Source organism: Hoplias malabaricus, chromosome 4 (assembly GCF_029633855.1).
Source record: "Hoplias malabaricus isolate fHopMal1 chromosome 4, fHopMal1.hap1, whole genome shotgun sequence".
NCBI classification, from domain to species: domain Eukaryota; kingdom Metazoa; phylum Chordata; class Actinopteri; order Characiformes; family Erythrinidae; genus Hoplias; species Hoplias malabaricus.
Window position 1 is genome coordinate 63,132,418 of NC_089803.1, and position 24,220 is coordinate 63,156,637.

A 24,220-nucleotide genomic window follows, 5' to 3' on the forward strand; every position below is an offset into this window, starting at 1 on the left:
CAGCGTCTTGCACTCGGCTGGAACTATTTAACACACATGCAGAAGTTCATAAGCACGCGCACACACATTATATAGAGAAAATGTTCTCAGAAGCATGTGGCCAGTGTGAGAGGGTGTGTACTTACCTGTCTTGTGTCATTGTTTGCCAGTCAGGTTTGTACTCATACAGTTCCTGCTAGCACAAGTCTTTAATTTAATGCATATACAACTCCTCCAGTATTAGGCTGTGGAGCACTGGAAAAGGAGAGATGTAGCCCCATCCAATACCTTTGGGATGAGCTATATTTGTCCTCATTAATAATCTAGTCGCTGGTTGCCATCAAACTTTAACAAAATATACATTCAAGTATGTTCAAAATATCTGTCAAATGTATTATTTTGGTCCATTAATTAGTTATCTACTCATATGACTCTTATCACCACACATTCTAGTTGTCTATAAAAATGGACAAAGTTCAGTATGCAAGTGTCATTAATCACATACTGTGTTGGTTAGAGACTGAACAGTTCCACATTTTGAGTTTAGTGTGTCATCATTTGAATGCAATGCTAATTGGTGCATGTAAACCTCCATTACATGTTAGATATCTTAACATCATAGTTCTAGTGTAAACCTAAACAAGCAAACATTCAGAAACCAAGAGATGGAAATTATATTTTGGAAGCATTTTTTTTTGTGATTTCTGTGTTCGATCCCAGAAAAGTTATATTATTATCATCAACTTAAGACCCATTTTTAGCCACTGGAATATAATGGAAAAACAAAAAGCATAATATTGCAGTTTCATCTCTTAAAAGAGCAATGAACTTTTAGCAAAAACGTATTCATTAAGAATATTTAGACATTAGAAGTTGAATATAAAAAATATTTAAAAACCTAAAAAAAAAATTATTACAAATAAATTGACATAATGCACCCAGAATAGACAAATTAGAGAACAGAACATAGCGAGTGCCTAGAATATTAGTGATTGGTAATAAACAACATGCCAGCGAAGAAAATGGCAGCTATATGAAGTCAACCCTCTTGTCACCCTCTGTTATATTGCCAAACCTGTTTTCTCTCTGTCTTTCTCTCCCCCCCACCCCCACACCACCCTTGTACACACCTATCAATAACATACTACAGTTTGTTGTTGCCAAGCCTGTTTCTCATTTCCTTCTTTCTTTCTCTTTTTCACCTTCTCTCACTTTATTTTAGACCTGAATCTGTGGAGGCCAGCCCAGTGGTAGTGGAGAAATCCAGCTACCCTCATCAGATTTACAGCAGCTCTCACCATTCACACAGCTACATCGGCCTTCCCTATGCCGTGAGTATCATTTCCCTGACATTAAGGCCATCAGGATCTAAATGTAAGGACTTGCACATTAACCCCTCACTTTGATTATTAAGCAGTAAATCTAAACACAACTCTGCAAACTTCTAAAGAGATTTAGGACAAAGAATGTGAATAGGAATTATAGCTTAAAGAGGTTTCACTGAGTTTTGTTAATGGCATCATGTATAAGCTCTTACTGAAAGCGTCACAACAACTCATAAAAAAAATTTACACTGTACAGACAAAAGTATTAGGACACAGGATGTGATCATTGAATTAATTCAGTCCCATTGGCACAGCTGTTTAACCAGGTGTATAGCCATGGAGACTGCCTTTTACAAACATTTGTGAAAGAATAAGTCATTCTAAAGAGTGCACTGAAATTGAGCAGGGTACAGTAATAGCATGCCAGAGCTGCAACAAGTAAATTTGCAAAATTTCTTCCATACTAGATATTCCACTATCAACTAAAAAGGTGGACCTTCATGGCATGGGATTCCATGGCTGAGCTGCTGCTTGCAAACGTTATGTCATAAAGCACATTGAAAGCATCAGATGGAGTGGTGTAAAGTACACCCCCACAAGAACAATGGACCGATGAAGCATACTTCTTCATCTAGCAGTCTAGTGGATGAGTCTGGATTTGGCCAATTCCAGAAGAGCTTTACTTGCCTGACAAACTGTATGGTGCAAACTGTAATGATTGGTAGAGGAGAATGTTAAGCAGTTGGGTGTATATATATATATATATATATATATATATATATATATATATATATATATATATATATATATATAAATATGAACACATACATGCAGGCACGTTGCCACTCATGCTGTGGAGAATTCCCTCCTTTTCACGGTCTCCACACATATTCTCACACACCCTCCTCACTGACCTACATTCCTGTTTTCTGTTTAACTATTAAACATGCACTTCAGCAGTTAAACGTTCTATAAACTTGGTAGTTAAATATGCTAATCGATTTATATCTGAGCTAAATAAAAAGTCTTTTCATTTAGTTTTGTTTACTAACACTGTTTTGATCATGTCACAATAGGCTAATGAAGCATTAAGAGTCTTGCCCAGGGCTCTTGTACTATACGAATCATATTTTCCTGAACTACAAATATCATTTAGGGCGAAAAGCTGAGACTACATGAAAATTCCAGTAAAAACAAGAATCAGTTAACTCTTTTGAACATTAATGTATCAGACAATAGTACAAAGAAAAAAAATCCAGTGACCAAATTGCTTTTTTGTAAATAAATACAAACCACGGTCAAATTAGTTTTTATTTACAAAATGCAGTCGTGGTTAGCAATATAGGTTCAAGGATTTTTTTTTGTAGTATTAGTAGTGGTGTAGTTTTTGTTAGTCTGGTGCCACTTTTTGATGCAGGATTCCTTCTAAGGTAGAAGAGGAACCTTAATGGTTTAATGATGTTTAATTTTGTTTTTGTTTTTTGTTTTTTTTGTTCAGCATTATACCTCGGAGTGGAGTATTAGTAATAGTGAGGTTGTTATCCATACAGTTATTGTAATAATATACACCTTTCTCCATGTGATCTTTGTTTAGGATCATAACTATGGGGCTCGTCCCCCGCCCACGCCGCCAGCATCCCCCCCTCACTCGATGCTGATTCGGCAGAGCGACGGCGTATTTGTATCGGGAGGCCGAGGGGGGGACGGGGTGTTTGTGCCTGGAGCTCAGGACGAAGCATCCAGGGGAACCACACTAAGCACTTCAGAAGACGGCAGCTACGGCGCCGACATCACACGTTGCATCTGCGGCTTCACACATGACGACGGGTACATGATCTGCTGTGACAAGTGCAGGTAAAACATCACACAAACACACATTAGTGTACTGCTTCAAATAGCAGTTAAAGCTCTGTTAGTTCACAGCGTTGTTTATGAGGTAATGTTTATCTATAAACAAAAGTACAATGTTATCATAATCCATTAGGCCATTCTGACATGTACAACACTTTTGCTTCTTCATTTTTAAAGATCTATAATTCTTTACAACCATTTTCCGCAATCCCATCCTTTTCACAGCTGACTTCATGCAGCCATGAGGAGCAAGACAATTTGTTCATTTTAATTCACTATATGGTTCCTCTTGTCATGTTGCTATGTTGCTTTTAGGACATGTACTATTGCTTCACAGTAGCGTTCTCTGTGTTAAGTTTGTTGTTTATATATTGTTTTTAGTGTGTGGCAGCATATAGACTGTATGGGGATCGATCGGCAACACATTCCAGAGACGTATCTATGTGAGCGTTGTCAGCCTCGCAGTCTGGATCGAGAACGAGCCATCATCCTCCAGACCAGGAAGAGGGAGAACATGTCCGGTAAGTCGCGCGCACACATCAACATCCTGCATACCATTTATACAGCATACTTTTCCCTTTCTTACACAATCTCATTGCTCAGAATAAAAAAACTTTTGCATCAACTTCCATTGAGAGTATCTTTCCCGTCTGTAAATTTTCTATTTGTTTTGATTTGAACAAAAAAGTTGGAATTCTGTGCAAAATATAAAGGGAAACAAAACGCAATGGTGTGCAAATAATTTAAACTTTATATTTAACTGGATATAACACAAACACAACATTTTAAATGTTGAAACTGAGAAAGATTATGTTTTTGGAAAAATAGCTTGTATGCCCATTTTGAATTTGATGCCATAAAAATTTTTATGGAACTGAGGAGTCCAAAAAAGTAGTTTTGAAAGTGAAATGTTTTCCCATTCATACTTGTTACAAGATTTCCACTGCTCAGCAGCTGAGTCCCTGTTATACAATTATTTAATTTCATAATATGGCAATTATTATTAATGGTTGACATTATTGACAATGTTGAAATTCATGCTGAATGTGTGAATGTGGGCTTGCTTTGTCGTGCTGAATTAGGACATTGTCTGGATGGCAGTATGTTACACCAAAATCCTGTATATATCATTCAGGTTTAACAGAGCCTTCACCATATATTCAAGTCACCCAGGCCAAGTGCCCTAATGCACCCACTAAACATCACTGATGCTTGTTTTTCATCTGTGCAGTTTTAACAAGACAGATAGTCCATCTTTTTGTCAGAATTTTTTTATTTGGCTTATTAGACTACACTTTTCCTCTTGGCCTCAGTTCATCTTAAATGAGTTCAGGCTGAGATATGTGGTTTCTTCTTTGCATTGCTTGCATTTGTGGATGCAGCAGCTGTGTGACTTTTATATTGTCTTTGTACAGTTATAAAATAAATATATGGTTACATTACATGTCATTGCATTTTTTTTTTTGGAATTTTGTTGTGTCCCCCCCTCTTCTGGAAATGTGATTTGTAAAATTCACATTTTTCTCATGTAAGATATAAAATGATAAATAGTGTATTGTTTAGAATACAATTTTTTTATTATTATTATTCAAAAATGGTCAATTTGGAAAAAGACATCTTAAAATATTTGATGTCCAGACTTTCACTGTATGTAATATATATTTAATTAAATGCCAAATCATTATAAACAAGCCATTCCAGATTTTGAATGTTCTTACACCCATCACAAGTTCAAGTAATGGAGACAAACTTTTTCTGAAACAATGGATCACCTTTCTTTATTAAAACTATGTGAAACGTTGCTGCCTCCTGCTGGAGGAAGTTGAATAACAATTGCAGTTAATGGTCAATGTCAAATTATTCTCAGAGGACACTACATCACTCCAAACCACTGACATGGCATATTTTAGATGCATTATTTATTTATGATTATTTATTACATTATACTTACACTTCCATTAAAGTGCATTTGGCTCTACACCTGCAGACAGCAATAATAGTAGAATGTTCATAGCTCATTTAAATAAAGTAAAAATGTAGTGCAATGCTTTAGCCATTTTTTTAAAAGGATAGTATGTTTTTTAATATTTCAATGGCATATTTTAACTGACCACCGCACTAACACACCTCCTTTGCACCTGTGCTAATTTTGCAGATATGACAATAAGCTTTGTTTGCTTATTGTGTATTAATAAACACTGTCCTAGTGTAATCCTTCTGTAGCACTGTATATATTTTGCATTGCATGAATTGTTCATGTGTAACTGTGTTATTTTTATTATTAAAGATTCTGCATACAGTGTAGAAACTGAACCTTTTTGTAAATGTATTTATTCACTGATTGATTTGCAGTGTTGATGTTTAATGTAATGGGTATTCTGTATTTGTATGTTGTAGATGGTGATACCAGTGCCACAGAGAGTGGAGATGAAGTTCCCCTGGAGCTTTACACAGCGTTTCAGCACACACCCACCAGCATCACACTCACCACCAATCGCCTCGGCAACAAACAGGCTGACAAAAAACGCAAAAAGAGTGGAGACAAAGAACCTGCTCCAGCCAGGGCTAAAAAGGTCCAATGACCATTTGATCACTCACTTTACAACTAATAGTGCATAATGCTTCTCACAATGTAATGTTTGTTTCTGTAGTTTTAAACTGACACATCAAGCAATGGAAGATTAACACTCCAGCTCTTATTTGTTATTAAATAACATATATAAGCATGTATTAAAGTATATTGAAGATGCTAAGCTTACATTTTTTGTGTGATTATAATATATTTGGAAAGAGAACCTTAATTTTATTATCTCAAAGTGTTTATAAACTTTTTTTCACACACACATAGTCATCCCCCTCGTTATAGGTCAAAATGATTTCCTACATTGTCTTTATTTAACCCCTGGGCTATAAAAAAAATCATTCTTTTAATTTGCATTGCATTCCAGAATATTTGGGAATCTTTCCTGTAAATTCAGAGGCTAACTTATATTCTTGTTTCTTTTCAATTTTCAGGCATTTCGTGAAGGCTCTAGGAAGTCTAACAGAGTAAAGGTGGGAATTAGTGTTCTTTTACACATGCCAGAACCTTGATTATATGCAACTGTTTTTCCTGAAAATTGGAATGTTTGAAATATGAAATTATTTGGAAATTGAAATTTTTCATATATATTCCTGACATTCTAGGGCTAAGATATTTTACACGCATCATGTTTATCTATCTATGTATCTGTCTTTATATGTTTGTGTGTGTGTGTATGGCTCTACGTCCAGGCCGATTATTAAAAATATGTCTTGTGTTTTCCAGGGTTCTGCTCCAGAGTGTGAACCAATGGAGCCTCCTTCCCTATGGGAGAATAAAGTGAAGTCGTGGATGGAGAAATACGAGGAGGCCAGCAGCAACCAATATAGTGAGGATGTCCGACTGCTGCTCAGGGTTAAAGAGGCTCGAGACGGGAAAACACTTGCTTACAACACACACAGTGCTGCCTTCAAACCTCCTGTAGAGGTACACACAGTACTAAATTATATTTATAGTAATATTGAGCAGTTTGTTTAGGACGTTACGTTTGGGTTAGATTCGTTCTGTATAAGAAAGGGACCTTAGGCAAGGCCCCTAAAAATTGGTTTGTAGTTTATCTTGTTATATTTTTATGTAATTTTCTGGAAAACCATGCCAGCAAATGTATTCCCAATTAATAGTGGAAAAGTCTAGCAATTCCATGGTGTTTACAGTCTTAAGAGTCTAAATAACCTGAGTAATTCAACAGATTACATGTGAAATTTGTTTGAGTGGGGATTCATTTTATACATAATTTTCTTGAGGGCATAGATGTATACTCTGAATACAAACCCTAAAGATTGGTATAGAGAAAAAAAAAAATAAGCTAATCATTACTGATGCAAGGAAGACTTGGTGTTTGGTGCCAATACATGTATATAACTTTGCTGTATTACATGCTGTGTTGCTGCTGCTGCAGAGTCATGTTCAGAAAAATAAACGCATCCTAAAGGCAGTGAGGGACTTGGCAGCCGATTCTCTCATCATCGAATACAGAGGGAAGTTCATGCTTAGACAGCAGTTTGAGGCGAACGGATACTTCTTCAAAAGGTGAGATGTAAATGTAGAGAATAAAGCAGAACTTGAATGTTGGCATATGTAACATGTTTTGTGTTGGTTTTGCTTATGGTACATGACTACTCAGTCAGCAGAATCAGTAAACTTAAGTTATTTAATGACCAAAAATAGTAGAAAATCAGTCACTAAATCAGTATCCCATGTTTTTATTTGGAATGTGAGTGTGTATAATATACCTTACGTATACAAACCCTATTGGCAGAGAAGTTGAGACGCTTACTAATTATGCTATAATGGCTGAAATTTTTATTTGTTAATCCACTTGAACCTTTATTTAGCATACATGAGGATATATAAGGATATATCTTCAGTGTTCGCAATTATGAACTTAATTCTATTTGTTAAACATTAACATATTTGGAAAATGATGCCTGAAACACACTTTTTTGCATTTTGTAAAACCTTCCAATATTTCAGGAAATGGGTTTTTTGAAAGAAAAATGTAGCTGATTTTCCTCTTCCCTGTTCTGTAGGCCGTACCCGTTTGTGTTGTTTTACTCCAAGTTTGACGGATTGGAGATGTGTGTGGATGCTCGCAGCTTTGGGAATGAAGCACGTTTTATTCGCAGATCCTGCACCCCAAACGCAGAGGTGAATGAACTGTAGTTAAAGTCTTGATTGTAATAAGAATATATAAATATGTATTATTAATCAAATTAAAACATAGCCAGTGCTAACTAAACATTGTAGGTTGTGGAAAACATATTCTGTTTGACTTGAAAATTATATGAAATGAATTTCATATAATTAAGCTATAAATTTTATCATTTTGCAACTAAGCGTTATTTGATCCTAACATAAATAATAATGTTTTTAATCTCTTTTTTCAGGTGCGGCATGTAATAGAGGATGGTATGTTGCACTTGTATATTTACTCTCTGAGGTCCATCCTTAAAGGCAGTGAGATCACCATTGGTTTTGATTACGACTACGGCAGCTGGTGAGTATTCAGACACGCACAGAATAACGTCATTGTCTTATCATAATTTTTTGAGTGCAACACTAAAGAAAACATTGTCACTACCCCTAAAGGGGACTGTAAAGGGTTAATACCACTGCAGCTTGAAATTGATTGATTATTCATGTTTTTTTGGGGAGCTGTGCTCTAGGCTTACAGACAAATGAATAATAACGTGATTTAATACTATTTCTGAAATACATTTTTGTTTTAAATGTTTTAGTAAATATAAGGTGGACTGTGCGTGCGTGAGGGGAAATCAGGAGTGTCCTGTTCTGAAGCACAATCTAGAACCAACGGAGAACCTTGGCTCAGGAACACGGCGCAGGGGTAGAAAGGATAAAGAGCCGATGGGACGAGACGACAGCGGACAGAACCAGAACCTTACATTGGATTGTGAGAGTCCAAAAGGGAAAACCAGCAATGACAGCAAACAAAGAAAATTATCACCTCTACGAGTGTCCATCTCTAACAACCAGGTACCGTGTGGATACACATTACTTTATACACACGCACGCACGCACACACGCACACACGCATTGGTTTTCGTACTAGGGCCTAACTAATATATTCGTCATTGCTATAGTTTACGTATTTCTTCACATCCAACAAAGCACAGATTGTCTCTTTAATTTTGGGGTGCTCTTGTTAAGTGGATCAAAGTTAATCATACAGGTAGTGCATATTGTTTACTACTGTCAAATCCTGGCCATATCTAAGTCTGTTATTTCTTGATTGGCATGTTAATCATGTTCTTATAGGAAAGCAGTATACTGGCATATCTTAAATAACTTTTGCTAATTAGAATATTAGGCTATGCACATCCAGTTGTCGGATATGTCTGATGAAATATTTCTAAATACTGTGCAGTATGTTTTATAACAGCACTCAGCTATAGTATAGTAACAAAAAGTAATGTTACACTATTCTCTCTGGACATTTAAGTTAAAGTTATGAGTAGCTGAAGTTACATTAAATAAGCTCATTTAAGAAAGGATTTAGCAGTTGACAGCGAACAGTCATTTCAATCACTTAAGCACTATTTAAATAAAAAAAAAACACAAATTGACATGCTTTGGCCTTGGTTTGTAAGAATGTTTAGCATTCTTTAATTCTGAAACTGAGCACATGGAATTTATGCTTGGTGCATGTGGGTCTCTATTTTAAGTTTGTACGCTGATTGCATGGGTGTTTATTTGTTACATTATTTGCCATTTAGGTTTGACCTCCCCATCCCTCCTTCCTCACATCTCTTGTTTCTTCCCTTTGTATTCTTCATTTGGAGCCTTTATTCTGCTACGACTGTTGTTAACACCAAATCCACTAGGACTATTCTATTGCTTATGTCTTGATAATACACAGAGGACGGGTAGAAAAGTTATTTTGAGGGCACTGCGGGAATATTTATCAGTTGGAGCTGAACCCTTGAGATCCGTAGCTCCAGTCTTCATTGTCTGAACTGGTGTCAAAAACTGTTGTTTCTGCTTTGATTGACCCCTTTTACTCCTTCAGTGTTTGTATGTGAGATTGACCTACAAACATACTTTTTATTATTATTATTATTTTGGGTTGTTTATATTTTGAAAGGCACATCCAACAAAAAATGTAAATCCTTTAACAAAGGCTCCCATGTAAATATCACAGAGCATAAATGTCAATGAAAAGCATTTAATTCAGGGCTTTCAGTCCACATTCCCCTTGAAGTACAGTCATCCCAACTCAGGTCCTGTGTCAAGATGAGTCCCAAGTTCCCCCCTTTCGTCTTCCTCCTCTCTCCCTCTATCATTCCTCCTCTCCGGAGTCTGTAGTCAGACGATGAATAAGGCACCCCTCTCCCGCCCCTCTTGCAGGATCCTGAGTTAATTGAGGACTTACAAGAGAAAACCTCCGTTAGCAATGAAGTAGAGATGGAGTCAGAGGAGAACAATGCAGAGAGGAGGAGGAGGAAGATGGTAAGTTTGTCTCCAAGGGAGACTGTTACCGTGGAGGTGCTCACAGTTGCTGTGGAAACACTGCTATCCTTACCTTAACGCAGCTTCCCCCTTTGCCCTGGGTGTGTCTTTGTCTATAAGGGGATGCTTTTAGGGGAGTCAGACTCTTCTGTGTTTGCTGAGCTGCTCATAATTGCCCTCCACTGCCCTTTAATGCCCCCTGCTGCCCTCTACTGCCATCCAGTGCCCTGTGTTGCCCTCAGCTGCCCCATGCAGCCCTCCACTGCTCACTGCTGCCCTCTGCTGCACTTTACTGCATCTGCAGCACGCTACTCCTCCCTAATGCCCCCTGCTGCCAACTCTAGTGCTTTTTCTGCTGCTAACCTTAGCTTGGAGATTAAGGCTGCAGGAACATCCAAGAATTGTCTTTCCCAAAACGAAAGTCTTTTTAAAAATGGAATCTCTAATTCAGTTTTTTAGTGCAGTTATCATAAGTGTAGATTCACAGTGATTTATAAACATTTTGTTTTTGTTCGTTTGTTCATTCATAGACATCATCTTCATTCAAGTTAAATGACCTTAGCATCTATATATCATTGCTGTCCAATGAAAACTTTATAGAAGACAAAAAGTCAGTGCATAAAGATTTTATTCCAAGTAATTTTTAAAAAATAATTTCTATTGGGTCATTCATCATGAATTGTTTAATACAGTGTAACAAAGGACAGCTGCTGTGTTCAAATGATAGAGTAAACTAAACATTTACAACAATTGAGGTGATGTTTTTCATTGGAAAGCGATAATGTATTCAAATTGCTTTTATCATTTCTCTTTTGTTTAATCATTTGTTATTGTGTTGCCCTATCTAGACCATTATCAGTGTCTAACCCACCTTTCGTCTTTGAATGATTTCCCAGTGATTTTCTGTACTATGCTGCTCCTGTGAGCATGTCTTATTCACTTTACCATTTAATCATCCAACCATAGTTTGAGAACAAAGATTTAATCAGATTTTCAGTAAAATTGACACATCGCTGTTGCTGCACTTCTGTGTATACAGTGGAACCTCTACCTATGAACTTGATCCGTTCCGTGACACGGTTTCCAGAGTGGAAAAAGTTCATTTCTCAAGTCAATTTTCCCCATTTAAAATAATGGAAAAGCAATTAATGCGTTCCAGCCTCCACCCCGAAAGTCACCCTTTTTGCACTGATATATGTTTACAACACTCTCAAATTAGTAAAAAAAAAATACATGTAGCGTTACTAAAAATAAAAGAAATACAGTGGTAACAGTAATAAAAAAAAGAAATTAAGTTTTAAGTGGTTACACATCGCTACCTTGAAGACATGACGACTGGCTGGAGGAGTAACACAGGCACTGGCTGTATGACGGGAGGTGGAGGTGGGTGGAATAACGGAGAGTAGGCGGTGAATGTGGGGAGACGAAGCATAGATATGGCTTAACTTAGCACGAATTTCGATGTCTGCTATTTACACTAATACTAAGGCCATTTCCAGCTGCTCGGGTTCGTTTCTAGAGTCATGGTTCGTTGGTGGAGGCAAAAAAAAATATTCAAATGCCTGGTTCGTATCTTGGAAAGTTCGTTAATATAGGCGTTCGTTAGTAGAGGTTCCACTGTACTTTCAAATATATGGCTTCAGGGACATTACAGAACAATTATACTTGAATCCTTCTGCTAAAAGCTTTGACATCTTTCCTTCTTCCTCTTTTCCTGGTTTATTTTTTGTGCTACTCGACTTGTTTTGTCCATAACATTTTACTAAACATTTTCTGTGTAGACCCGTGAGGAGAGAAAAATGGAGGCCATCCTGCAGGCATTTGCACGGATGGAGAAGAGGGAGAAACGGAGGGAACAAGCTCTGGAAAGAATTGGAACTAAAGGAGAGGTGGGAGCTCGCAGTGATATTAAAGAAGAGCCTCCTGCTACACCTGAGGCTGAATCTCCTGTTACGGTATGCCTATATATACAGGTTTATATTAAATGATAAATATTGATTGTGATTTCTTGTTTTTTTTAATACTTTTAACATTCTAAGAGTACCTCAGATAAGAAGTTGTGCATCTTTGAGCTAATTTAATAATTAGCCTGGCTCTGTTCTTCCAAATCAATTGATAATAACACAGACATTTGTTTAACCAGTTATTTAATAATATAATGAATAGTAAAAACGATACAACATGCTTTACTCAATATTTTTAAATATTTTCAATCCACAATAACTAATTGACAAATGGACATATTTATCACTCTTATATATTTGGTTCAAAACATTTTTATCAATTTCATTTAAATCCTCACTCGTTACTTTTGCTTACTTACAATCTTCATACTCTTCCAGCCATTGTTGGAGCCAGTGAAGGAAGAGCCAGGACAGAAGCCGGCCAAAGTGAACCGTAACAAACAGAGGAAGAGTTTTTCAAGGAACCGTACCCATATCGGACAGCAGAGACGCCGCACACGTACAGCCAGTGCCTGCTCGGACCTGCCACCAGGTTCCCCCGTAGATGCCCTGGAACTCACAACAGAAACACAGGACGCAGAAGCCCCTTCAGCCCCTGAGAATGAAGCTCCACACACCAGCGCTCCCAGTAGCCCTGCACACAGCAGCTCACCTGCACCACCCTGCCGCACTCACAAATACCCCAAAACTAAAAAGGTACAACAAACACATCACTGCAATATCTCAAAAGTAAAATGGTACAAATCACACTGAAATACCTGTACAAACACAGCACATATAAACTCTCTCTCTCTTTCTCTCTCTCTTTCTCTCTCTCTCTCTTTCTCTCTCTCTCTCTCTCTCTCTCTCTCTCTAGCACTTGGTGAGTGAGTGGATGGGAGTGGAGAAACAGCCAGCTCAGGAGCGTGTGGTGAGGACTCCTGAGCGTTTGTTGAGGATCAGCAGTGATCCAGAAGTGCTGGCAACTCAGCTGAATTCTCTGCCGGGTCTGTGCTGCAGTCCGCATGTGTACAGCACGCCCAAACACTACATCCGCTTCTCCTCTCCGTTTCTAGTCAGTCGCAGCCCCAGCACACCTGGGGTTCCTATCCCACGGCGCCGTTCACGTGAACTTCCAGAAACTCCCCCCACATCCGGCTCTTGCAAAAAGGTCAGAGAATTTGTCTCATAAGGTTAATTATTTTTGTAAAAACTGTTGCTGTCTATAAAGGGTACAGGATGAATATGAAATCCTTAACAATATATATATATATATATTTTAAAGTACATTAAATTAAAAATATCCAACAACCATGTAATTTGTGTTTTTGGCCTAGAGGATGTCTATACTGCTCATAGGCTTAATTCTGAGGGGGATAGAGTGATGTCAACCCTCCTGAATAATTTTACCTTTTAATTAAACCAAATTTGCATATTCAAATTCACAACAGATAGCAACCAGTGTTTCACTGAAGCTTTTGTACAGTTATTTGTATTCTGAATACGTTTTCTGTGTTGTTCCTTCGTAGCGGTGGTTGAAACAGGCATTGGAAGAAGAGGGCTCAATGAGTCCAGGGGGGCGCACTTCTTTGCTAATGCAGAGCGAGGGTCCACTCAGCCCTCCTATCAATGGAGAGTCTGATAGCCCTCTCCCATTCAACGGAAACTGCTCACTACCTGGTGAGTGTGCAGGTTTTTCTAACATTTTACAAGTCAAAGAAGTAGATATCAAGCTCTTAAATTGCTTTCAGTTTTTTGAGATAGCCCATAGGCCTGTCACTATAAGTACATTTAAAGACTTTTTGCACAATTAGACATTTTCTTCAGATACTGTGTTTTTGTAGTTGTTAATCTTTAGAAGCACATTTTATATATTTTGTAATTTTCAGAGCTGCCAACTCCACTGAAGAAGAGGCGTTTGTGTCCGCTGGATGCAAGTGTGTCTGAGACTTCAACACCTTACGCCTCTCCATGTGCCACCCCAACACGAACTGAACTTATAGAACCGGGAACACCGCACTTACCGAATACACCATCCAACACCCGCACAGAGGACCTCAACATAGAGCCTTCTGTACCCACACAAATACCACACACTGCCATACAGGAGGTAAACAAGTCAGAGATTTTAACTCCTGAAGATACACACAAACAAATACACCCCTCTGATTAGTTATCGTTTGTATATGTTATTCTGAAATATAGGAGACTGTAGTTTGTATACATACACTACTGGTTACAAGGTTAGAATATTTATTTTTTTTACTTAATTAAATATATTAAATTATAATAAGTACATGTGGTAGTTAAAAATGAATTAATATTTTAATGTCACATCAAACATTTATTAATTTCAACCAATAATTAATATTGGTTAATATAAGAAAATATTCCACACTTTCACTTTTATTGGAGTTGGTCTGAGATGATATTGATGTTCTTTCTTATTTTGGATTTTACATTTATATTATTTATTGTGTCTGCATCCACAGAGTGAATCGTCCATAGATAGCTCTCCAGAGGCTCGAAGAAGACCCAGTATACAAGAGGTCAGACTTTATATTTTCTTAAGTCCTGTATATCACATACAAGATAGGCATGGGACATTGATTTAACCTGATTTAGTTGAATGCAAAAGAATTGCCTTCTTGAGCATTTAACCCTTTAATTTTTATCTTTAAAGGGGCTGAGATTTGGGGAAAACCTAGGTCTCTACACAAATGTGTGTTCAGCTTCAGTTGATCTTTCTCTTTTGACAACATTTATAAATATATTGTGGTCATTATTAATATGTGAGATTTTATGTGATTGTTCATTATGGGGACACAACCATTGATAATACTTTCATTCTTGTATACAGACCATTTTTTTATTTTATTTTTTTAACTTTCCCTTCCTTAGTGTTTCAGCTGACTTTTTATTCTCTTCTATTTAAGGCTGAGCGCCCACCCTCGTTACTCTCTTCCCCGAATGTTAGACCACAGGGATCTGAGAACATTACTCAGGAACCAAGGCAGGTTCCTGCTGGCTCTCTGAGTCCAGACCCCTCTCTAACAGAGGAGCCTACAGGTGATGAGGGAATGGAACCTGACAGCAGCACTGAAGCTCTTACCTCCTCTGAGCCTCCAGCTTCATCATATCATCCATGGATAAAGAGTCCAGACCGTGGAGGTCTCTCGTTTTCTCCTGTAAACTCAAACCTGAGGGACCTCACACCATCACACACGTTAGAACTGGGAGCTTTCAGACCTGAGGCTTCAGCGACAGGGGGATTTAGTGAGAGCGTACCATATTATTCCTGCAGCGAAGAAGCGGGTGCTATAGCTTTCACGCGATCGCTCAGCATAGATGGCACAGAAGGAGGAGGAACAGCTCAGAACCCGCCACAGAAGAAAAAGGTGAGCTACTCTGTGATATCGATTCTCATAGAAGATAAAGGATGTTTATTTCATTAAGGATACCCACACAATTTTCTTCAGGGATGAGATTTAGACAATAAATATAATGGCAAGAACTGAGATTAATAGGTTAAAATAATTAACTGCTTGTCATTGTCAAATGAGCCACTTTCTGCTCTATACATTTGTGCATAAATTGTATAAATGTATAAATTATACATGGGGAAACCATGCTTAAAAGTTTAGTGCAGAACCTGTCCAACAGAAATCAGTTTAAAAGATATTTCATAACTTCTTTATAGGTTACAACTTCAACCTCTATGTCATTAATATATGTATTAAAAAAGTTGGAGTACTTTTAATTTTAAAATCACAAGGTTTCCTATTAAACAATTAAACGATGTACAAGTCAAGAGTCAAGAAGATTTAATATTCTTGATTTTGCTGCTGACTAATATAAATTAGACCCTTTTTAAAGGTTGAGATTGTTAACCAAAAATTAAGGCAATATAAGATTGCAAGTTAAGACATTTAAAAGTGAAAGAATATTTGAACTTTATTTTTTTGTTCACCATTGTTAGTGCAACTTTTAATGGTGAAAGTGCTTAAAGTACTCCAGGCCAATAATTGTGATGGTATGGCGTAACGGATGGCATGGTGTCTGATAAAACGTGCAGCAAAGTGATCAGTAAATAAGTATTTGATGTTTGTATTTCCAATAAATCAGTACTTTTCTGTGGTTTTTTAAAGGTTTCTCTGCTGGAGTACAGGAAGCGTCAGCGGGAAGCAAGACGCAGTGGTGGGTCTAAGGTGGAGTGTGGTTCTCCCATCTCTACGATACCGCCAGTGGACATGTTTCCTGTTGCTGTGGAAACAGCTCCTGAATCAGCAGCTCCTGCACTTCTAGCCCCAAAAACCCCTCAGCCCAATGAGGACTCTGATGCCCCAACACAGGGAGAAAGAGAAGGGGGAGAGGGACAGTGGTACGATTCATCTACTGAAAGACTTAATTTATTCAAATGTTTTCCTGATGCATAGTAATAGCAAGACAACACTATGTGTAGCTAGCTACCCCAGTGCAGTTTAACGCCAGTGATGTACATAGTATATCAGCAAAATTAATGGTGATCGCACAGAATTCATGTACTAATCTTTGTTCAGAAGCTTGTGCAACAAATGCCTGGTCTTGTCTTCTTCCCAGATGCTTTTTTTTCTGTTGCTTTGAAGCGTGTTAGTCCGTCTAGATACACTGCTAAGTTGGGGATGTTATAAGAAAGCCAAGTTTCTGTCAGTATTAAACTGGAGGGTTCCCTCATCTTGTGCTGTTCAGGCATTCTGAGCCTCAGCAAGTCCATTTTTTTGCTGAGCAACCCAACATCAGCTAAAATCAGTAAGGAAATGGCTGGTTTAAAGGGGTTAGCATTTAGCCTGGCCCAGGCACCAGCTTGCTTTCTGTGCTAGTGTTTGAAGTTCCAACAGTGATACTTTGGCAGGAAGTTGGGGCCTTTGTGAAGAATGGGAACAATTTGTGCTGAACTGTATATCTAATCTAATTTAAGACTTTAGATTTAGGCACAAAGGGTCAAAATATATGCTAGTTCTTAAAAGTGCTAAGCAAGTGTTTGTGCTTTGTAGTATTTACCTGGCAGCATTTATTAAAAAGGATGTTTTTACTGGGAAAATACATGGTTAACATTAATGTCATGTTATGTTTTCAGGACATCATCCACTTCAGTTGAGCAAGCAAGAGAGCGTGGCTACCACAGAGCTTTACTGCTAAGTGACCACCGCAAAGACACAGGTTAGAAACACGACATAGTAACTGTGTGTTATGTTTCACAACCATGTTTTCTCTAGTTCTTGACCAATGCTCAAATGTTTTTACCCAGATGGTGGAGAAACAGAAGCGGGTGATGCTCCAATGAAGGATTGTCCTTCACCCAAAAGCTGCAAGAGTCCCTCAACACAAACAGTAAGAGTTTATAATGCTAACAACAACCATAATACAATTTATTGCAGTAATTTTAATATTAGTGAGCATTTTTTTACAGAATGAGTAACTTTTGGAGAAATTTTAAAATGCATATGCACAGACAAAGATAGATTTGTAATATGGCTTTTTGTTTACACACACACGCACGCGCACACAAATATGTTGACCTCAGGGGAAAATCTCAAATATAAAAACAATGTGGAACTTGTTTACCTAGTAATATAGTTTAATTGACTATTTAGAAAACATTTTATTCTCATGAAGCTAATATGGTTTGTTCATCTCCTCTTTCCTCAGTTCTGTTCTCCAGGCCCCAACTCAGCACCCCAGTCCTCGTTTCGTTCATCTAAAGAGGAAGAGAGTGAACCTCCATCTTCATCCGTCCAGCAGCCGACTTCCAAACCTCCATTGTCCAAACCAACCCCTCTGACACCCAGCAAGATCCATTGCAGCACTTCAGTGGCCCCTCAGGGCCAATACCCAGCACCCACACTTCTCACTTCCCCAAAACCTCAGCCTCAGGGCTCACCTTACCGCGGACAGAGGGCTTTTCTTTCTTCTCAACCACAAAACCAGCCCCAGGCTCCTTCAGGACCTGTAGTTTTTCCACAGTATAATCCTCAAAACATTCAGCCCTCTCAAGCTCAAGTTTCATCAGGATCCTCAGCCTTTCCTCAGTACAATCCGCAAAATGTTCCTCCTTCACAGCCCCAAGCTTCTTCAATACCTGCAGCTTTTTCTCAGTATAATCCTCAAAATATACAGCCTTCACAAGCCCAAACTTCATCGGGACCTGCAACTTTTCCTCAATATAACCCTCAAAATGCTCCTCCTCCGCCACCTCCGCCTCCCCCAGCACCTCCAACTACTGCCACCTTTTTCCAAACCCAACCTTCCCCAGCAACGGCACATTTCCCAGGGCTTAAAACTGCTGTTTCTGCCCCCTTTCCACCTGTCTCTCAGCCTTTACTGCAGCCTCACCACACTCTTCATTTCCAGAGTGCTGCAAATCTGCCCCCTCCTCCTCCTCCACCCCCTCCACACCCTCAAACAGGCCCTGCTGTCCTACACGTCAGTCTCCAGCCTCCTTCAATCCAGCAGCACCAGATTCTTCTGAGTTCCGCCCCTCCTCCCCCCCCACCCCCTCCCCCTCAGACGCAAAACAACCAGCCGTCTTTAACACAGCAGGCTAACAGTGCAGGGCTGCTGTCAATCAAGCAAACCCCGCCCCCTCCACCACACCCACCTCCATCTTTCCAGAGCATCGCTACTTTCCAGCCAGCTCTTATTCACCAGTCGGCAGCCAGCAGCCCCTCTGCCTATCAGCAAACTGTTTTACCACCACCTCCTCCCCCTCCTCCCCAGCAGACCCCACCATCTCAGTCTTCGTCCAATCCCAGCGCTCCACAGGTCGCCAGCAGCAACAGAGGACCGCCACCACCACCACCTCCTCCTCCTTCTTCGTCAGCTTCTTCAACTACCTTCCATACAACAGGATACATGGGAACTGGATGGCACTGACCACACCTCTTTCCCCCTATCTTTTAACCTATTCGCAAAAAAATAGACTCATGTAGAGAATGTGCGGATAGAAACATTTAACAAAAATATAAACATAGGAAGCTCCTTGTAAATATTTTCTATGTACCTTTCTTTACACATGGCCGTATGAAAAACAGAAACAGTTAAACATAGATATGAAAAAAAATCTGGACTCTATGTAAAAGGTGGATGGTGCTTCATTACTTTCCCTGAAACCTCACCTCTACTTATTCTCCCCGTTAGTCCCCCCCCCCCTGCTTTTTCTGTTGATCTCTCTCATCTATATTTTCATCCCCCTTTTCTCATGTCTGTTTAATGGACATTCCATTCTCCCCTAAACCACCATTTATTTCTTTTATCTAGTGGTTCATTTATAGCAAAAAATTAATGCTTTTTTGTATAGAGAAGACAAAATACAGATTTATTATTTTTTTTTAATCCTCCACATAACAAGAAGAAGGAAAAATAAAAACCAACAAAAATAAAATCTGGGCACGGCTGCAGAGACATTTCTGATTGGCTGTTTCACTGCTCCAGGACTGTGCACTTCTCTGAGTGAATGAGTGTTGATAAGGGTGGAAAAGAAGAAAGAACAGTGTGTGTGTGTGTGCACTCATTTGTCTACGTTCATGTGTCTTGTGTATTTGTGAGGAGGAGAGGAAAATGACCCAGGGTTCTCGAGCCTGGCCGAACGTTTGTTCCTGTCGGCCGTGAGCGGTTTATTTTTTGAATATCAATGGTTATTTGTAGAAAGTGTAATTTAATGTATAGGTGGTTTACTCCAGCTTTCTCCAGAAACAAGTGTAAATATCGGCTTCTTTTCTTTTCTATGCTTGTACAATTCGCACCCATCCCATTTTTTGGAATATGTTTGTAAATATGAGCAGCACTTGGCAAAAAAAAGAAAACAAACAGACAAAAAAGAAGAGAAAGTAAAAGCTGAATGTTTCTGTGACCGTAGCACTATTTTTATTTCCTCCTCTATTTGTTTGATCTCTCTCTCTTTCTCTCTCTCTCTCTTGCTCTCTCTCTTTTTTATTGTTCGTGTGTGAGTGTATGTGTGTGTGAAGAGCAGACACAACACTGGTTGGATATTTTCATGGTTCATTATAATAAATCACTGTAATGACAGTTTTATACCATCTCTTTCTCTTGGCTCTTTTTTCTTGAATCGCTGTCTCATACTACAAAGGTCCTTGAACAATTTTTTGGTGACTTATGTCTGGGGGCCCGTTCTAGTGCTGTTCTATGACTTCTATCGATTGTATAGGGGGAGAAAATAAACAGTTTATCTCATAGAGAATCCCTTTATTTCTAATTTGTTTTTCATTTGACCATTTTCCTAAATTTTGAAAGCACTGCTCATCCCAACTTAATTATCTTAACATGAATTTAAAGCATATTTAATCAGTTAAAAATATTATATATCAAAATAAAAAAAACGGAGCTGTGATCAAAATCAGAATTAGAGAACCTTCTCCAGGAGCGATATATGGAGGAGAATCAAAAAGCAAAACTGGTGGAAGATAAGGTAGGTTTGTACATTTGTACAAGTTTTGTCAAGGTGCGCAGTCATTTCATGGCCTCAATTTACTATTTTGTGGCCTCAATATGTTATTTCGTGGCCTCAGAATACTATTTTGTAGCCTCAATATATTTCGTGGCCTCTAAATACTGTTCTATGGTCTCAGTATATTATTTTGTGTCCTCAAAATACTATTTTGTGGTCTCAATATATTTTAGGGTCTCAATATATTGTTTTGTGGCCTCAAAATACTATTTTGTGGCCTCTAAATACTATTCTATGGTCTCAGTATATTATTTTGTGGTCTCAATATATTTCGTGGCCTCCAAATACTATTCTATGGTCTCAGTATATTATTTTGTGGTCTCAATATATTATTTCTTGGACTTAATATATTTTGTGGTCTCAATATATTTCGTGGCCTCTAAATACTATTCTATGGTCTCAGTGTATTATTTCGTGGCCTCAAAATACTATTTTGTGGTCTCAATATATTATTTCGTGGCCTTAATATATTGTGTGGTCTCAAAATTGTATCCTATGGTCTCAATGTGTTATTTTGTGGCCTCAAAATACTATTTCGTGGCTTTAACATATTTTTCATGGCCTCAAAATACTATTTTGTGGTCTCAATATATTATTTTGTGGCCTCAAAATACTACTTTGTGGTCTCAATATATTATTTTGTGGCCTTAATATATTGTGTGGTCTCAAAATAGTATACTATGGTTTCAATGTATTATTTTGTGGCCCCAAAATACTATTTCGTGGCTTCAATATATTATTTCATGGCCTCAATATATTATTTCGTGGCCTCAAAATACTATTCCATGGTCTCAATATATTATTTTGTGGCCTCAAAATACTATATAGTGGCCACGACTTGCTAAATAAACCCACCATGTCACCTTAGGGGCTCCGTAATTTCTCAGATATTGAGGCTTTACAATCATATTAATTCTTAAGTTATGACAGCCACATGGTTTGGTTTACGAAAACTACACCGGGATGAGCATGAATCTGAAAATGTCAGTTTTATAATTTCTCTTTCTCAAAATATAGATAGGTAGTTAAATCTGACAGATATGTAGACTTTTTATAAATTTTCCTATGAACACCTAGGACCCAGAAATGTCATAAATTAGCATGTGATGAATTGATGGAAGGAATCGGACAGCAAAACTCAAAGGACCACAGTACATTTTTGGGTTTAGGCCAAAACAATCACAACGGTAGATAGATTTTTAATAAGTTAGTTAATAAGAACATTTAGCCCTGTTGGTTTGTTACAAAATATCGTAAATATATTGATATTATCTAATGACATAGCAGTTATTATATCAGAAGCAGTGTAGTCAAAAAACCCTGGGTGTCCACCAGATGGCGCTCTGGCGCTCATAGGTAATGTAGGTTTGACATTGTTACAGCGCATTAAGGGCTGGTTTCAGAAGAGCAGAAATAATGAAGACATATGATGGACAAATGTTTCCATTTATTCTCTCTATAAATACAACTTTCGAGTAAAACAGCCTCAGTCTGCCGTCGTCTGTTAAGAGAAAATCTTTATTCCTTTACATGTGAAACAACTTTCTTTACTGTGCTCTACAATGTGTGATTTAATATTTAATCTGGAATATATACATTGTTTTTTTCTTCATGATCTATATACAGGAGCAACACACAGGACAGAAACTGGACGGTTTGAAAGTTTTCTCTTGCAGTCAACATTAACAGTGTTATTCTAAGCTACTCTTCAGCTGAGAGAACTCTTCATTTGAACCACCACTGGAGGGACATCAGTTTTACCTGTGGAGGGTCTGTCATTTGACGTTGATTTCACAATTCAGTTTGAATCTGGAGTGTCTGTAGGTTTGCAGTAACAGGTTTGAGCTGATTTGAACACAGTGTGCATTATTGCAGAAAGACTTAAATATGAATCTGCAGTGAGGGTAAGTTTCTTGTGATTTTTATCCAATTGTATTAACTGTAGTGTGATTTTAATCCAGTATGAATCTGCAGTGTGTGTAGGCTTTATAATCTGACAGCAACACCTTTGGTAAAACCAATCCAGCCCTACCCAGTAAACATTTAGCCGTTGATTCAACGTTGAAATAACGTAATGACTGTCGTCTAATCAACGTTCTCTTAAGGTTGAAAATGAAAGTTGAAAAGACGTCCAAACACAGACAAACAAAGACGACTATTAGACGTATTTTGGACGTCCATTGACGTTAATAATTGGTCCCGAAATAAATTACTTATACAAAAAGCATTTTGGACGTCCACTGACGTTAGCGATTGGTCACCACTTAACTAACTTGTTAAGACTGATGTTGGACGTCCATTGATGTTTAAAATATGTCCTTGACGGACAGACTACTTTTAGACCTATTTGGAACGTCCAGGGTCATTCCTTGTTTACTGGGTAGTGTTCACAGGGGAATTCCACCAAATTTTCAACATCCCTGCAGTACTCAATCTGCCAGCATTGCTCTCAGTGGTAGTGATTGGAACCAGACATCCACCTTAAATCCCCCTCACAGAAAGTTATTTACATGAGACATACCTCTCTCCCCTAAATTTCACAATACTTGTCCTCATCATCATTCCAGATAAAATCCTTTGTACTGGCGTAGGTCACTGGTGGGTGAGATGAATAAATAAAACACTATATTTTGCACTGAAGTGGAAACTGGTTATTATCACCATCACTGTAGAGACATCTTAATCTCACAAAAACAAACTTAATCAAAATATTCTAAACGGTTTATATTAATCACTAAATTATGCAGGAAGATTTGAGAAACTGGGTGGAATGCTCCTGCAGGACACTGGTGTGAATGTATCTATGTTCATCTCAGCTACAGTTTTGTTTTTAAACATTTTCTTAGACACATTCAGACATTTAGAGAGTGATGAGACAAATACAGTGTTACAGCACCACACTGAAATGGCACAAACAACTCTAGTGAAGTAACATTGTCTAAGAACAGGAGAAAGACAAAAATGTATCCATTCAATACTGCATTGGAGCTGACACTCGTCTACCGCAGTAAATACACTACATATCCAAATATCGGTGGAAACGCTTATAATTATTGAATCCTGCTACTATAAGATGCACCCATTGCTATAACTGTTATATAATCTCCACAGAATAACATTCAATGAACTAGGTCGCTCTAGAGAAGCTGCACATAAGTCTAAGGTTGTCATCATATCCAGTGCCAAGTGTCAGGTTAAAGAAGTATAAAGACACCCAGCATTTAACTCTGCAGTAGTGTAATTGGGTTCTCTTGCATGTTAAAGCTCCATATGAAACCTTTGGGACTTGTATATCCACGTTTGAGGAACCCTCCAGGATTTCTTTGGAAATTAATGGGTAACAGATTTGTGCCTCTTTACAGCAGTAAAACCTTTTACTCTTCAAAGAAAACTTTAAACTTTTTTGTCATTTTCTGTACAGTGTAAATTTAATAATGAAAGGTCCAGGAAAAGTGGACCAACATTTTTTTTACAGTAAATGTAATTAAAAATGAAGAATGTTTTTTTTTCTGTAAAGTTACCAACTCTGAGATCTGAGGATTTATTGGAAATTGTAAATTTCAGAAGTGGA

At 38.0% G+C, this 24,220-nt stretch overlaps 1 protein-coding gene across 3 annotated transcripts in view; it reads left to right on the forward strand.

Moving 5' to 3' along the window:
* The window catches only part of kmt2e (lysine (K)-specific methyltransferase 2E), a 44,664-nt gene extending 24,449 nt beyond the window's left edge, over positions 1-20,215 (forward strand). For 2 of the 3 annotated variants that reach the window (XM_066668084.1, XM_066668086.1), the window contains 22 exons: positions 1,202-1,310; positions 2,899-3,158; positions 3,537-3,676; positions 5,553-5,728; positions 6,171-6,209; positions 6,463-6,663; positions 7,136-7,266; positions 7,767-7,884; positions 8,124-8,233; positions 8,475-8,730; positions 10,102-10,203; positions 11,985-12,158; positions 12,546-12,863; positions 13,024-13,317; positions 13,676-13,826; positions 14,036-14,256; positions 14,639-14,695; positions 15,083-15,544; positions 16,295-16,527; positions 17,263-17,345; positions 17,434-17,516; positions 17,835-20,215. In XM_066668084.1, coding sequence (XP_066524181.1) covers positions 1,202-1,310; positions 2,899-3,158; positions 3,537-3,676; positions 5,553-5,728; positions 6,171-6,209; positions 6,463-6,663; positions 7,136-7,266; positions 7,767-7,884; positions 8,124-8,233; positions 8,475-8,730; positions 10,102-10,203; positions 11,985-12,158; positions 12,546-12,863; positions 13,024-13,317; positions 13,676-13,826; positions 14,036-14,256; positions 14,639-14,695; positions 15,083-15,544; positions 16,295-16,527; positions 17,263-17,345; positions 17,434-17,516; positions 17,835-19,058 — 4,942 coding nt within the window. In that variant the 3' untranslated portion in view covers positions 19,059-20,215. The remainder of the gene's footprint in view (positions 1-1,201; positions 1,311-2,898; positions 3,159-3,536; positions 3,677-5,552; positions 5,729-6,170; positions 6,210-6,462; positions 6,664-7,135; positions 7,267-7,766; positions 7,885-8,123; positions 8,234-8,474; positions 8,731-10,101; positions 10,204-11,984; positions 12,159-12,545; positions 12,864-13,023; positions 13,318-13,675; positions 13,827-14,035; positions 14,257-14,638; positions 14,696-15,082; positions 15,545-16,294; positions 16,528-17,262; positions 17,346-17,433; positions 17,517-17,834) is intronic. The other variant, XM_066668085.1, reaches the window with a different exon arrangement.
* Positions 20,216-24,220: the final 4,005 nt, after the last annotated feature.